Source organism: Microcaecilia unicolor, chromosome 14, assembly GCF_901765095.1.
Source record: "Microcaecilia unicolor chromosome 14, aMicUni1.1, whole genome shotgun sequence".
NCBI classification, from domain to species: domain Eukaryota; kingdom Metazoa; phylum Chordata; class Amphibia; order Gymnophiona; family Siphonopidae; genus Microcaecilia; species Microcaecilia unicolor.
The window spans coordinates 48,632,843-48,649,488 of NC_044044.1; the positions used below are offsets into that span (position 1 = coordinate 48,632,843).

The following is a 16,646-nucleotide window of genomic DNA, read 5'->3' on the forward strand; positions in this document are numbered from 1 at the left end:
TAAGGTCTGTGCCAGAGCCGGTGGTGGGAGGCGGGGCTGGTGCTGGGCAGACTTATAAGGTCTGTGCCAGAGCCGGTGATGGGAGGCGGGGATAGTGCTGGGCAGACTTATACGGTCTGTGCCAGAGCCGGAGGTGGGAGGCGGGGATAGTGCTGGGCAGACTTATACGGTCTGTGCCAGAGCTGATGGTGGGAGGCAGGGATAGTGCTGGGCAGACTTGTATGGTCTGTGCCAGCCGGTGGTTGGGAGGCGGGGCTGGTGGTTGGGAGGCGGGGATAGTGCTGGGCAGACTTGTATGGTCTGTGCCAGCCGGTGGTTGGGAGGCGGGGCTGGTGGTTGGGAGGCGGGGATAGTGCTGGGCAGACTTATATGGTCTGTGCCAGAGCCAGTGGTTGGGAGGCGGGGCTGGTGGTTGGGAGGCGGGGATAGTGCTGGGCAGACTTATACGGTCTGTGCCCTGAAGAGGACAGGTACAAATCAAGGTAGGGTATACACAAAAAGTAGTACATATGAGTTTATCTTGTTGGGCAGACTGGATGGACCGTGCAGGTCTTTTTTTGCCATCATCTACTATGTTACTATCAGATGAACCATTTACCTCCTCTTTGTACACCCCCTTTGCTAACAATCCTAGTTCCCTCAGTAGCTCAATTATTAGTATTGGATCCCTTCAATTGTGGCAGACTTGAGCTATAATTTTGCAATTAAATTACTTGGTTGTTTTCTTAATTGGAAAATCATTTATTTTTCTTTTCTTTACATTTATCTGTCTGTACAAGTAATTTACTTGTTATTTTTGAAAAATGTATAATTAAAAAAAAAAAAAAAGAAATCAAGCCCCTGAACATCGCTCTTCTACTTGCAGAGACTCACTCTAGCAGCAGCGCAGGCAACATCCCTCCCCCCATCCCCCACTCCAAACTTGTTATCCTGAGCGAATTAGATCCACAACGAACCCAACCCATGCTCAGATAAGCGACCCAGGAATCTACCTTGGGGGTCATGTCGTGGGTGATGCAGAACTCCAGATGTTGCAAAATACTTTCCATAGTGTGGTATGGCTGCTGCTTAGTGGTTCTTAGGTACTTCTGCATCGCCCTGGCCATGGAGGCAAAGATGGCCTGTGCTGCTTCCCGAGGGTCCATGATCTCCCGTGGGTTTTTCTGGTCCTCTTCCTGCAGTCGTTTGATGTGTGTGAAGGCCTCCTCCACAGCTACCACCAACCTGACGTGAGATAAAGAGACCCAAAATAACAGCCAGATATCAGGGACAAAACGATTACTGCAAGGTCACAACAAATTAATAATGCATTGTCTGACTTCTCCAGGAAACCACAACTTGAGAGGAAGGCCTTTTGGTCCCCAGACCTCAGTTGGCCATCTTCAAATCTAGGCTAAAGGCCCACCTTTTTGATGCTGCTTTTAACTCCTAACCCTTACTCACTTGTTAAGTACCCGTATTTTATCACTCTCACCGTTGTTATTCCCTCATCTCTTATTTGCCCTGTTTGTCTGTCCTAATTAGATTGTAAGCTCTGTCGAGCAGGGACTGTCTCTTCATGTTCAAGTGTACAACGTTGCGTACGTCTAGTGCTGCTATAGAAATGATAAGTAGTAGTAGTTGGTCACCCTAGGAGGGACCTTTTTCCAAATGTAAACGTACTGTTAAGTTTGGGGGTAAAACTTGTGTTTGTAGATCCAATTAATTTGACGAATTCTGTTATCAATAGAAATCAAACAAAATAAAACATGGCAAAGAAAATAAGATGACACCTTTTTTATTGGACATAACTTAATACATTTCTTGATTAGCTTTGGAAGGTTGCCCTTCTTCGTCAGATCGGAAATAAGCAAATGTGCTAGCTGACAGTGTATATAAGTGAAAACATTCAAGCATTACTATGACAGTCTGACAGGGTGGGAGGATGGGGGTGGGTAGGAGGTATGCATGGGGACATCAAAGCATTTCATTGATATTCTAACAGGGTGGGTGTGGATAGGTGAGGGGTGGGGTGATCAACAGAGACATACAGCTTTATGGTTTATAATGGGCTAGGAACCCCAGGTCCTTGTTAAGTCCTTTCTGTTGGGTGTTAAACTTAACAAGGATCTGGGGTTCCCATGGACCCTGCATAAGCCCAGCATCCTGTTTCCAACAGTGGCCAATTCAGGTCACAAATACCTAGCAAGATCTTAAATACAAAACATTTTATGCTGCTTATCCCAGAAATAAGCAGTGGATTTCCCCCAAATCAATTTAATAATGGTCTATGGACTTTTCCTTTAGGAAGCCGTCCAGACCTTTTTAAAACCCTGCTAAGCTAATCTGGCAACGAATTCCAGAGTTTAATTACTCGTTGAGTGAAGAAACATTTTCTCCGATTGGCATTAAATGTATTGTAAAGTAGATGTGCTGCAATTTATAGTTATCTAGATGGCCTATTTCCTTTCATGTAACCTTAGCAGGAAGCCAAGTGGTTTCACTAAAACGAACATGTCAAGCTGGTTTTACTGGTAAAGTTTCCAAAACATCAAGCAGCTACATCAGGTTATCTGCAAGCTACAACAAAGTTTTATAACATTTCAAATAAACATTATTTTATTAAGTATTGCTGCATGTGATCTTTCCAGCTGCATTCAGCTGTTCACCAGCATCTTGGCTCCATGTAACAGTCAAAGCTTTATACGGTCTGGTTACCATTAAACCCCGTCCAGACATACCTAGCCTTGCGCTTCCGGATCCGCCTCTCATGCTCCGCCTCCTCATAGTAATACTCGTTGTGGCTGTTGTCTCGCCGGCGAGCAGCAGCGGCGATGACAGCCCGGGACTGTCCAGTGGAATTATTGGTGGAGTTTTCTGTGTGAGGAGCACAGAGGGGGAGTAAGAAGTCCTGGATGGGAAAGGAAGCCCCATCTCACCCGTGCCCCAGTCCTTATCAGATGATTAGGGGTTGGGAGGGGGGGAAGTAAGACCCTCCCATCCACTAAGCAGCTTTTGTGCCCTGCTACCAATCAGAGCTGGAGCAGAGTGTGGCCTTCAATGTGACTACAAATGCATCTCAATAGAGGAAAGGGGTCAGTCCCCAGGGTCCACAGACACCAGCTCTGTGGGTGCTTATTATCCCCAATATTGAACAACCCTCTGCACTGTGTCCGGGTAGGATAATGTGTGTCAAATTTAGCACCCCTAGTCATTTTGAAAAGTTAACTCCTATGCCAGTATCATGGGAAGTCCATACTCTACTCCGCTCGCCCCTAGTTCAGAGGTTGCCAGAGTCACATATAAAAGAGATGCCTGTTCCCCTCACGACCACTGTTCTGACACAGTGCTTGAACACATTACTGGGAGCTTGTAGACTATGCTGTGCTTCCCCCCTTCTTTCTCCCGTCCCCCTGGCCCTCACCATTCGCTGTGCAACCCTGGGTGAGTTTCTTAACCTCCCCTGTGATCTCACAAACACATTGCACACTCTTTTGAAAAGGCGATCAGAGACCCCCAGTGCATACATCTCTCTGATATGCATTTCATTTGTGGCTATCTTAGAAACCCTGATCGGTTACTCTCTCCTGCATATTCATAAGTACATAAGCACCGCCATACTGGGAAAAGACCAAGGGTCCATAAAGCCCAGCATCCTGTCTCCGACAGCGGCCAATCCAGGCTTCAAGAACCCGGCAACCCCCCCCCCCCCCTCAAAATTTTTTAAAAAAATAATGTTCAATGGACTTCTCCCTCAGGTATCTGTCCAAACCCCCTTTAAATTCCGTAAGGCCAGCTGCTGTCACTACATTCTCCGGCAACGATATTCCAAAAAACAGAGCTTCTTGTGGTTCTCGTGAACGGGAGGTGGCCAACCCTGGCCCACAGGAATCTATGTGTGAATTTATTTATTGGGATTTTTTAACTTCCTTTATGAAAAGATTCATTCAAGCAAGTGCACAAAGTAGATCGCTCACTGCTCCACAATTTTCCTCAGGGTAGAAGCCAAACTCGAGAGGCATAAAAGTGAAACTGCACAGACCGGAGTGTTCAAGCTTCCCTGGGCTCCCTGATCTCATCTCATGGTTTCCAATATCACCCAGCTTTATCTCTCCACACCAGACATCACTGCGGAAACCCAGGCCAAAGTATCGGCCTGCTTATCCGACATTGCTGCCTGGATGTCCAACCGCCACCTGAAACTGAACATGGCCAAGACCGAGCTTATTGTCTTCCCTCCCAAACCCACTTCTCCTCTCCCTCCACTCTCTATCTCTGTTGATAACACCCTCATCCTCCCCGTCTCATCTGCCCGCAACCTTGGAGTCATCTTCGACTCCTCCCTCTCCTTCTCTGCCCATATCCAGCAGACAGCCAAGACCTGTCGCTTCTTTCTCTATAACATCAGCAAAATTCACCCTTTCCTCTCTGAGCACACTACCCGAACTCTCATCTACTCATTACCTCTCGCCTTGACTACTGCAACCTACTCCTTACTGGCCTCCCACTTAACCATCTATCCCCTCTTCAATCCGTTCAGAACTCTGCTGTGCGTCTTATCTTCCGCCTAGACCGATATGCTCATATCACCCCTCTCCTCAAGTCACTTCACTGGCTTCCGATCAGGTACCGCATACAGTTCAAGCTTCTCCTACTAACCTACAAATGTACTCAATCTGCAGCCCCTCACTACCTCTCTACCCTCATCTCCCCTTACGCTCCTACCCGTAACCTCCGTTCACAGGACAAATCCCTCCTCTCAGTACCCTTCTCCACCACCGCCAACTCCAGACTCCGCCCTTTCTGCCTCACCTCACCCTATGCTTGGAATAAACTCCCTGAGCCCATACGCCAAGCCCCCTCCCTACCCATCTTCAAATCCTTGCTCAAAGCCCACCTCTTCAATGTCGCTTTCGGCACCTAACCATTGTACCTCTATCCAGGAAATCTAGACTGCCTCAATCTTGATTGACTGCACTTTTTTGTCCTTTAGATTGTAAGCTCCTTTGAGCAGGGACTGTCCTTCTTTGTTAATTGAACAGCGCTGCGCAACCCTGGTAGCGCTTTAGAAATCTTAAATAGTAGTAGTAGTAGTTCAAGCTGGCAAAATTATCTGAAAAAAACACCCCCATCATCTTAACATTTTGTCCTGTGCTTCTAGAAACGTGTCCATATCCCAGTATTTTTCTGCAATTCAGATGGACTCTCCCTCTCTTAATCTCCCCCAACAACCAGCCTCAGAGTCCGGTGCATTGGCGGGTGAAGAATAGAAGAGCCATGGGTAGCATCTGCAGAGCGGACCGCACATCCCAAAAGGTGGCTGATCCAAAAACACTTGTGAATTTGCTCATAAAGGAAGAAGCTTGCTCTCTTACGGCCAGGCAGATCCTGCTATGTGAAAAAGCAACGTACGCTGCAATTCATGCCTTGCAACACTAGGGGGAAGCAGAAGAACACAGGTCTTTGCTTCCACTGCTGTTAATAAGTTTTCAAAGTGCCAGAATTATACCCACGTTTACCAGCTTTATCCCCAAGTGTATCTGTGGACCTGTAGTCTTAGCTTTCACCTAGAAACACTGGAACTGCAAGTGTTCAGAAGCAACAGGGTAAAAAAGCACCACACAAAGCTGGCTGGAAGCCTCTACTTTTAAACCAGCCCCCCACAAGGGTAGCCAAGCACACTGGTAACAGCTGCCCACCCGTAAACCCCCTAAAAATACACTGTTATACACCGAGGGGCCCAATTCTGGTCCTCAAGAGCCATGGGCAGGTCTGGCTTTCAGGATATCCACAAGATATAGAAGTGGAAGAGTAGCCTAACGGTCAGAGCGGCGAGCTGAGAACAAGAGAAGTCGAGATTCAAATCCCACTGCGGCTTCTTGTGATCTTGGACAAGCCTCTTAACCCTCCATTGCTTCAGGTACAAACTTACAGTGACGTGAAGAAGTTTTTACCCACCCACCCCCCCCTCCTGATTTTCCCTATTATTGCATATGTGTCACACTGAAAGGTTTCTGATCGTCAAACAAAATGTAATATTAGATAAAGGAGGGAACATAAGCAAACACATAACACAGTTTTTGAATTATTAAGTGAAGGAGTGGCCTAGTGGTTAGGGTGGTGGACTTTGGTCCTCGGGAACTGAGTTCGATTCCCACTTCAGGCACAGGCAGCTCCTTGTGACTCTGGGCAAGTCACTTAACCCTCCATTGCCCCATGTAAGCCGCATTGAGCCTGCCATGAGTGGGAAAGCGCGGGGTACAAATGTAACAAAAATAAAATAGATACTATTGGAGATTCTACATGGAATGTTGCTACTATTGGAGATTCTACATGGAATGTTGCTATTCCACTAGCAACATTCTATGTACAAGCCTGCGCGGCCACATTGGTGATCTGCAAGGGCCGACTTCTACATGGAATAGCAACATTCCATGTAGAATCTCCAATAGTAGCAACAGTGGAGGAGTGGCCTAGTGGTTAGGGTGGTGGACTTTGGTCCTGGGGAACTGAGGAACTGAGTTTGATTCCCACTTCAGGCACAGGCAGCTCCTGGTGACTCTGGGCAAGTCACTTAACCCTCCATTGCCCCATGTAAGCCGCATTGAGCCTGCCATGAGTGGGAAAGCGCGGGGTACAAATGTAACTAAAATCAAATAGATACTATTGGAGATTCTACATGGAATGTTGCTACTATTGGAGATTCTACATGGAATGTTGCTATTCCACTAGCAACATTCCATGTAGAAGTCTGCGCGGCCTCATTGGTGATCTGCAAGGGCCGACTTCTACATGGAATGTTGCTACTATTGGAGATTCTACATGGAATGTTGCTATTCCACTAGCAACATTCCATGTAGAAGTCTGCGCGGCCTCATTGGTGATCTGCAAGGGCCGACTTCTACATGGAATGTTGCTACTATTGGAGATTCTACATGGAATGTTGCTATTCCACTAGCAACATTCCATGTAGAAGTCTGCGCGGCCTCATTGGTGATCTGCAAGGGCCGACTTCTACATGGAATGTTGCTACTATTGGAGATTCTACATGGAATGTTGCTACTATTGGAGATTCTACATGGAATGTTGCTATTCCACTAGCAACATTCCATGTAGAAGGCTGCGCAGGCTTCTGTTTCTGCGAGTCTGACATCCTGCACGTACGTGCAGGACGTCAGACTCACAGTAGCAGAAGCCTGCGTGGCCACATTGGTGATGTGCAAGGGCCGACTTCTTCATGGAATTTTGCTAGTGGAATCTCCAATAGTAGCAACAGTGGAGTAGTGGCCTAGTGGTTCGGGTGATGGACTTTGGTCCTGGGGAACTGAGTTCGAATCCCAGCACAGGCAGCTCCTTGTGACTCTGGGCAAGTCACTTAACCCTCCATTGTCCCATGTAAGCTGCATTGAGCCTGCCATGAGTGGGAAAGCGTGGGGTACAAATGTAACAAAAATAAAAAATAAATAAAATAAATTTAAGGAACAAAGTTTTCCAACAACCATATGAAAAAGTAACTGCCACTAAACTTAACCGGTTACATCACCTTTAACAGAGATAATTACAACCAAATGCATCCTATAATTTAATATCAGTCATCCATATTGCTTTTAAGGAACCTTAGGCTACTCTTAGTTGCAGAACGGCTTGAATTCAGACACACTGGTAGGTTTTCATGCATGAAACTGCTCATTTCAGGTCCTGCCGCAGCATCTCTATTGAGTTCAAGTCAGGACTCTGACTAGGCCAGTGCAAAACTTTAATTTAATTTCTCCTCAGCCATTCAGATCTGGAGTTGTGCTTTTATGTGCTGGATTACTGTGTTGTTAAACAACCCAATTACGCTTCAGCTTACCGACAGATGACTGGAAATTCTCCTTACAAATTTCCTGGCACAGTGTAGATTTATGGTCCCTTCAATAACGGCAAGAAGCAGCAAAACATCACCACACCACGTTTGACTGTTGGTTTGACGTTCTTACTGTGGAATGCTGTATTTGTTTTATGCCAGACAAAACGAGAAAACCTTCACGTTTGACTCATCTGTCCAAAATACATACTCCCAAAATGCTTGGGAATCATCCAGATATGTTTTTGCAAAAGTGAGATGAGCCTCGATGCTCAATCCCATTTTTGCCCAGTCTCTTCCTTACTGTGGAGTCTGGGAACACTGAACTTAGCAAGAAAGGCCTGCAGTTTTTTTTTTAATTTTCTTCTGGGATGTGTCGTAACTTCCACAATCAGTTGTCGCTGTGTCCTTGGGAAAAATTTTAAACAGCAAAATGCAGCACCAGGAGCCTTCAAAATCAGGACAGAATTTCTTCAATCATACAGCTTGAACATCAAATTCTTTCTTGAATGACCCGACACGGGCCGTGTTTCGGCACACAGCGGCTGCGTCAGGGTTCTATATTGCACATAAATAACAATCCATATCGAACATGAAAAATATTCAAAAATGAAAATAGTAATCGAATAACATAAAAATAATAATAAGGTATGTTCGTAATTGAATCTTTTAGTGAAACCTATTGAAAATGAATAATAATGAAGTGAATATGTATATTAATTAAGGTAGAATACATTAAATATGCAAAGTGACCACAGTGGCGTTCCTAGGGGGGCCGATGCGCCCCCCCCCCCCCCAGCGAAGGGACCCCCCCCGCCCGGGTGCACGTTGCTGGGGGGGGGGGGGGTGCCGCGCGCGCCTGTCCATTGTTCGTTCGTTCGTTCCATGCTCCCTCTGCCCCGGAACAGGAAGTAACCTGTTCCGGGGCAGAGGGAGCATGGAACGAACGAACGAACAACGGACAGGCGCGCGCGGCACCCCCCCCCCCCCCCCAGCAGCGTGCACCCGGGGCGGACCGCACCCACCGCCCCCCCCCCCCCCCCAGGAACACCACTGAGTGACCATATTAAATGTGTAAATATGTAACATGTTTTAGGGTACTTTAAAGAATTCAAGTGTAATTGATTTGCTTGCTTTATTTTTTGTCTATTAGATTGTAAGCTCTTTGAGCAGGGACTGTCTTTCTTCTATGTTTGTGCAGCGCTGCGTACGCCTTGTAGCGTTATAGAAATGCTAAATAGTAGTAGTAGTAGTAGTAATAAGTAGTAGTAGTAGTCTTTGAGATTCCGGAATCTTGCTGCTCTTTGGGATTCTGCACAGAATGTTGCTACTGTGGGACTCCGGAATCTTGCTACTCTTTGAGATTCTGCACGGAATCTTGCTACAGTGGGACTCCGGAATCTTGCTGCTCTTTGGGATTCTGCACAGAATGTTGCTACAGTGGGACTCCGGAATCTTGCTACTCTTTGAGATTCTGCAAGGAATCTTGCTACTCTTTGTCCTTTTTTCCCTTATTTATCCTGTCTGTCCTGATTAGATTGTAAGCTCTTTGAGCAGGGACTGTCTTTCTTCTATGTTTGTGCAGCGCTGTGTATGCCTTGTAGCGCTACAGAAATGCTAATTAGTAGTAGTAGTAGTAATAAGTAGTAGTAGTAGTCTTTGAGATTCCGGAATCTTGCTGCTCTTTGGGATTCTGCACAGAATGTTGCTACTGTGGGACTCCGGAATCTTGCTACTCTTTGAGATTCTGCACGGAATCTTGCTACTCTTTGTCCTTTTCCCTTATTTGTCCTGTCTGTCCTGATTAGATTGTAAGCTCTTTGAGCAGGGACTGTCTTTCTTCTGTGTTTGTGCAGCGCTGCGTACGCCTTGTAGCGCTATAGAAATGCTAAATAGTAGTAGTAGTAAAGTTGCTTACAAGTTATGTGAGGAAAGAATTGATGTTAAACTCTATGATTAAAGAAACCGTGTCCCTATTTTGAAGGCCTGCTGGTGCTTCTTTTCGCAGTTTGGACCCTCTCTGTGCTGCTCCTGGAAACATTTTGACAGTCCAGTCACACCTGGGAAGACTCTCCATAGTAACATAGTAAATGACAGCAGATAAAGACCTGTAGGGTCCATCCAGTCTGTCCAACAAGACAAACTCGTAGCATAAGGTATGATGTGATACTACATATGCATATGTGATCTTGATTTGTCCTTGCCACTGTTCCAAGACTTCTCCATTTGGAGATTGGCAACTCTCAATGTGGTTCAGTGGAGCCCCAGAGCATTAGAAATGGCTTTGTAACCCTTTCGAAATAGGACACAGAACCCAGGAATAAGCGTAATTTGTCTCATCTCAGATCTATGCAAAGAAATTATGATTATGGTAAGAGATAATATTGTACCTATTCCTTGTTTTTAAATTAATGCCAGGTCACAGGTCTTCTTTTCTCCATCTATACGTCTTCCCTTGGTACTCTGATCTCATCCCATGGTTTTCAGTATCATCTTTAAGCTGACGACTCCTGGATCTACCTCTCCGCACCAGAAATCTCAGCAGGAATCCAGGTCAAAGTATCAGCCTGCCTGTCTGACATTGCTGCCTGGATGTCTCGCCACCATCTGAAACTAAACATGACCAAGATTGAACTTCTCATCTTTCCACCTACACCAACCTCTCCTCTTCCCCCATTCTCTATTTCTGTGGGTAACACTCTCATCCTTCCTGCCTCATCAGCTCGTAACCTTGGGGCCATCTTCGACTCCTCCTTCTCCTTCTCTGCATATATTCAACAGACTGCTAAAACCTGTCGTTTCTTTCTCTATATCACCAAAATTCGCCCTTTCCTTTCTGAGCACACTACCAGAACCCTCATCCACACTCTTATCACCTCTCGCTTAGACTATTGCAACTTGCTCCTCACAGGTCTCCCACTTAGCCATCTCTCTCCTCTTCAATCTGTTCAAAATTCTGCTGCACGACTAATATTCCGCCAGTGTCACTATGCTCATATTAGCCCTCTCCTCAAGTCACTTCACTGGCTTCCTATCCGTTTCCGCATACAGTTCAAACTCCTCTTATTGACCTATAAGTGCATTCACTCTGCAGCTCCTCAGTACCTCTCCACTCTCATCTCTCCCTACGTTCCTCCCCGGGAACTCCTTTCACTGGGTAAATCTCTCTTATCTGCACCCTTCTCCTCCACTGCTAACTCCAGACTCCGTTTCTTTTATCTTGCTGCCCCATATGCCTGGAATAGACTTCCTGAGCCGGTATGTCAAGCTCCATCGCTGACCGTCTTCAAATCTAAGCTAAAAGCCCACCTTTTTGATGCTACTTTTAACTCCTAACCCTTATTCACTCCTTATTTTATCATCCTCGCGTTAATATTCCCTTATCTCTTGTTTGTCCTGTTTGTCTGTCCTAATTAGATTGTAAGCTCTGTTGAGCAGGGACTGTCTCTTCATGTTCAAGTGTACAGCGCTGCGTACGTCTAGTAGATCTATAGAAATAAGTAGTAGTACTAGTCTTTGGGATTCCGGAATCTTGCTGCTCTTTGGGATTCCACACAGAATGTTGCTACAGTGGGATTCCAGAATCTTGCTACTCTTTGTCCTTTTCTCTTATTTGTCCTGTTTGTCTGTTCTAATTAGATTGTAAGCTCTGTTGAACAGGGACTGTCTCTTCATGTTCAAGTGTACAGCACTGCATACGTCTAGTAGATCTATAGAAATGATAAGCAGTAGTAGTAGTAGTCACTATGTAATAAGGTTGAGGTGATTAAGGACTGGATGGTCAGTACTCACCCAGGACTGGTCTTTTTTTTTTTTTCTACAGAAACGTGGCTCAGAGTGGAGAAAGATCCCCTAGTACTAGATTTGTGTTCTTTGGGTTACAAGATGATTCATAAACCACACTTTGACAGAAAACGAGGTGGTTAGTCTCTTTAGTGGATTCTCTCCAGATACCTGGACTAGAAATAATGGTTTGTGAAATATCGGACACATCCCTACAACACAAATTGGACAGCCTTTTGATTTATCATACTCCCTGTAGCTGGTCAGCCACCAGAAATTCTGTTTACAAATTTATGTCATTTTTTTAATAGTAAGATATGATTTTTGCTTAGTACTGAGTGAAATTAATTTATCTTTAGAGTCTCCGGTGGATTGTAGGATTCAGGATTTAAGGGAGTTTTGAGAGATGTGGGGTTTGAATATTTATAATGTGTCACAGTCAGATTTGATGGGACATCAGCTCGATTTAATGGCATTAACGGGAGGTTGCTCTGATGTCATAACTGTAGCCAACCCGGTCTGGAGCCCGATGATTTGGTCTGATCATTTCTTTGTTAGAATTCTCTCGGAACTGGAAGAATAATAAATTATCTTATAACCACTGTACGGAATAAAAAATACTTTGTCTCTAGGAGTAGGATTGATTTTGGTCAATTTTGGAGTTCGATGACTCCCAGTTTTGAGGAAGGGTTGCATCTGATAACTTGAGATGATACAGTGGAAACAGTAATTGATCAGTAAGACCCTTTCACAGAAAAATCCTGCTTCCCTCGGATTAATGCTCCCTGGTTTAACCCTGGTCTGTTGGTGTTTAAACAACTATGCTGTCATTTGGAACGCAATAGATTAAAATTCGAGATTTAACAGTTAGGATAGACTGGAAAAGAGCAGTAGGTGATTATAAAGCCAAAATACGGCAGGCTAAATTTGATTATTATTATTTTTTTTTTTTAATTTGTACCCCGCGCTTTCCCACTCATGGCAGGCTCAATGCGGCTCATTAATTGACTCTGAAGGTCTAATACTAAGCAGTTATTCCAAACAGCAAATTCTCTATTGAAATAGGAATTAGTATTGGGTTTGCAACCGGATCCTGCATCAGTACCTACACCGGATGATTTTGCAAGTTATTTTCAATTAACTTCAGTTCCTGCAGTTATTGGACTCGGATTTGATAAATGTAGGGACTGTTTTCTCCACATCTTGCTGTCAGTTGGGTATCTGCCTGAGGGCTGCGTTAGTGACTGTTCCCCCGTTATTTATGGTGTGGCTATATACTGCGACTGTTGACCATCTGTTAGCTGGACTGTTCCCGCAAAGTTTGGGGGATACTTTGCTTAGACCAATTTTAAAGACCCCCCCCCCCCTTTAGATTCGGGACAAATGGGAAATTATCAACCCGTAGCAAATATTCCATTGTTTGCTAAGATCATGGAAGAATTAACCCTTATCCACACCCTTGTCACCTCTCGCTTGGACTATTGCAATTTACTTCTCACTGGTCTTCCGCTCAGCCATCTCTCTCCTCTCCAATCTGTCCAAAATTCTGCGGCACGACTTGTTTTCCGCCAGAATCGTTATACCCACACTAGCCCGCTCCTCAAGTCACTTTACCGGCTCCCTATCCGCTTCCGCATTGTTTAAACTTCTCGTACTGACCTTTAAATGCATCCACTCTGCAGCCCCCCCCCCCCCCATTACCTCTCCACTCTCATCTCTCCCTACATCCCTCCCGTGAACTCCGCTCACTGGACAAAATTCCTGTCGTCCCCCTTCTCCTCCACTGCTAACTCCAGGCTTCGCTCCTTTTCTCTCGCGGCACCTTATGCCTGGAATAAACTTCCTGGACCTATACGTCTAGCCCCATCTCTACCTATTTTCAAATCTATGCTGAAAACCCACCTTTTCACTGCTGCTTTTTAGCTCCTAGCCACTCGTCAATTGCCCTCCCCTTGTCCCTTCCTTCCTTCTCCCCCATTACTTCCCTCACCCGTAACTGTCTTGTCTGTCTGTATTATTTAGATTGTAAGCTCTTTTGAGCAGGGACTGTCTCTCTGTGTCAGGTGTTCAGCGCTGTGTGCATCTGGTAGCGCTATACAAATGCTAATAATAATAATAATTAGTGGCCAGGCAGTTGGAAGATTAGTTGATTGAATTTGATCTGCTCCTGAGAACCCGATCAGGTTTTAGGCAACATTTTAGTACTGAAACATTATTGTTCTCTGCTAGATCAAGTCAGACTTCTAATGTCTCGAGGTCACCAAATCATTTTATTGCAATTCGATTTATGTTCAGCATTTGACTTACTGGATCATTCTATGTTATTATTTATTTACAGTATTGATATCCCACAATTTCCCACCCATGGGTAGGCCCAATGTGGCTTACAACAGTCTACATAAACACACAGCAAGTCAGGGTATTTTATTAGGTATTATGGGTAATTTTGGCCTAGCAGGGGAAGTGATACAATGATTTGAGGGATTTGTTTTTTTTAAGGAGGATGTATAAGGCTCATAAGGGACAACAAAAGGCAAGTCCCTGAAACGCCTCTGTAGAGGTTCCCCTCTCTCCCCAATACTTTTTTAATGTCTTAATTACAACTCTAGGGAGGTTTCTGATATCTCTAAAGAGAGCATGTATTTATATGCAGATGACATAACGATTTTACTCTCTCTATCCATATCAGTTGATGACTGTGTGGGTGAAACAGTCGGTCATTTTAGGCTGATGGAACAATGGGCCTCTTGATATAAATTAAAATTGAATACTAATAAAACAAAGATCCTATGTTTCCCTCAAAGTCAATCTTTGAAGACTTTGAGTACTTAATTTCTCTTAGAGATGTCTTTGAAGGTATTAGGGATATAAAAAGTCAGATACAATTAAACATGAAAGTTTTTATCAGGCTGAGACAGCTGCAATGTATAAAAACCGTGATGAGTCAGGCCCATTTCAAATATTGGTTCAAGCACTGGCTAACCGTTTCAGCTCGATTACTGTACAGTGATACCTCGGTTTTCGTTGATAATCCGTCCGATAACAATCAACGAAAACAGAGGCAATTATTTCCATACTAGTAAAAAAAGGCCCATTTCTGTAAGAAATGAAACGGGCACTAGCAAGGTTATATTCAAATGTTGATTGTTGTTAGCCAAACAGTTTAGTGAGAATTTGTAGAATCCTCCGCCGCTCCCTGCCACTTTCTCAGTGAGCTTCCCTACTCCTCCCCCTGCCTGCCCGTTACCTGTGCTGTGCTTCTGCCGGTCGCTGAGTTGTGTACGGAGGGAGAGCGGGCGTGCGGTCTCCGACAGTCCGCTGAAGCCTTTCTTCTAGCTCAGCGGGGAAGGGCTGCCAAAATGCTCATCCTGCTCTCTGGGTCTCCGTTTAGTAGCGCGCAAAGCTCTGACAGTTTGGGTGCGGGACAGCTGAGGGGCGCACGCTGTATATCTGTTCACTGACAGCTTTTTTCTCCTTCACACCCACCTCCTCCTCCTCCTCCGCCGCTCCCTGCAACTTGCTCCGCGAGTTTCCCTACTCCTCCCTGCTGTGCTGTGCTTCAGCCGGTCGCTGAGTTGTGATGGAGGGAGAGCGGGTGGGCAGTCTCCGACAGTGCGCTGAAGCCAGTCCTCCGTTTTGTAGTGCGTGCAGCTCTGACAGGGAGCTGATGGGCGCGAGGCTGGTTTTTTTTGCTGTGTGTTTGATGCCAGATTTGCGCATGGCAGTGTGTGTGTGTGTGGGGGGGGGGGGGGGGGGGAATCAGCTGTGAGTGACGTCAGCCTGGCTACGGATCCTAGCTCAGCAACGCCGAAGGAGCCACGGACACAGGCAAGACATCAGAACATTGGTGGTGAGAATTATTATATAGGATGAATCAATGTAATTCCAATTAATTAGTTTTAGACACCTCAAAATACATACCAAAAAACACATTTTATAGAGAATAAATATAGTCCCATGATGGAGCTAAAGGGAAAGGGTTAACTTATTAGCAAGGGAAACACTTAACAGGGCCAATGAGATTTGAGCACATGTGATTTTATCTTACGTGCGTTGCGTTACATGTGCGGAGTGATGCTCACACAATGAGAAACAACGCCACAATGAGCAGGAGAACGCGTGGGTCACCCTTTGTTTTTGCAAAATTTGCAGCGAGGTCACGTGGGCACGCCAACGAAATCCGAGGCAACCGACGAAATCTGAGACAAATTTTTCGTCGAAAGAATCAACGAAAACCGAAACCAACGATAACCGAAGTCAACGAAAACCGAGGTATTACTGTAATTCGCTTTATATTGGCTGTTCTAAGACATAAGCCTAAGTCAGGCCATGTGACAGCCCTCCTGAGGAGGAGTCTTCTTTAGCACCCAATAGAAGCTGGATGTCAGTTTAAACTCTGCACTCTAGTGTATAAGACACTTTATGGTTGTGCTCCGGATTATCTGGTGGAGTTATTTGCTTTGGGTAGTATAAATCTATTCATGATTCGGGTTTTGTTTATTGTTTGGTGCAATGTTGGAACTCAATTCCTTTGGAGTTGAGATTGACCTCATCTTACCTGAAATTTCGTAAGTCGCTAAAGGCTTATGCACTTTCTATATATTTGAGTTAATTTTTCATTGACATTATCTGTGATGTTTCAAGTTAGCATCGGTCGATTATGTATGATATTGTAATTTTTCTAGTGTTGGCCTAGCTCTTTTATATATTGTAATCCAAGTTGATCCAATTGTGGCTTATAGTGACATTTTATTGTTAATTGTAACAACATTTTTCTTATCTCTTCTGGAATTTCCATTCATCGCGGCACAGTATTCTTGCAGAAACCTTGAGGTGACTACTTAACTCTCATGGCGCTTTCCCACTCATGGCAGGCTCAATGGGACAATGGAGGGTTAAGTGACTTGCCCAGAGTCACAAGGAGCTGCCTGTGCCTGAAGTGGGAATCGAACTCAGTTCCTCAGTTCCCCAGGACCAAAGTCCACCACCCTAGTCGGCCCTTGCAGATCACCTATGTGGCCGCGCAGGCTTCTGCTTC

At 45.1% G+C, this 16,646-nt stretch overlaps 2 protein-coding genes across 4 annotated transcripts in view; one reads left to right on the top strand and one right to left on the bottom strand.

Annotated features, from left to right (window-relative positions):
• The window catches only part of LOC115458422 (SLAM family member 5-like), a 276,484-nt gene that overhangs the window by 100,768 nt on the left and 159,070 nt on the right, over positions 1-16,646 (top strand). The gene's annotated exons all lie outside the window — the stretch shown is intronic.
• LOC115458421 (vang-like protein 2) overlaps positions 1-16,646 on the bottom strand; it is a 29,750-nt gene that overhangs the window by 2,284 nt on the left and 10,820 nt on the right. The window contains 2 exon segments of the mRNA XM_030188374.1: positions 993-1,224; positions 2,721-2,856. Of these exon segments, the coding sequence (XP_030044234.1) occupies positions 993-1,224; positions 2,721-2,856 (368 nt within the window).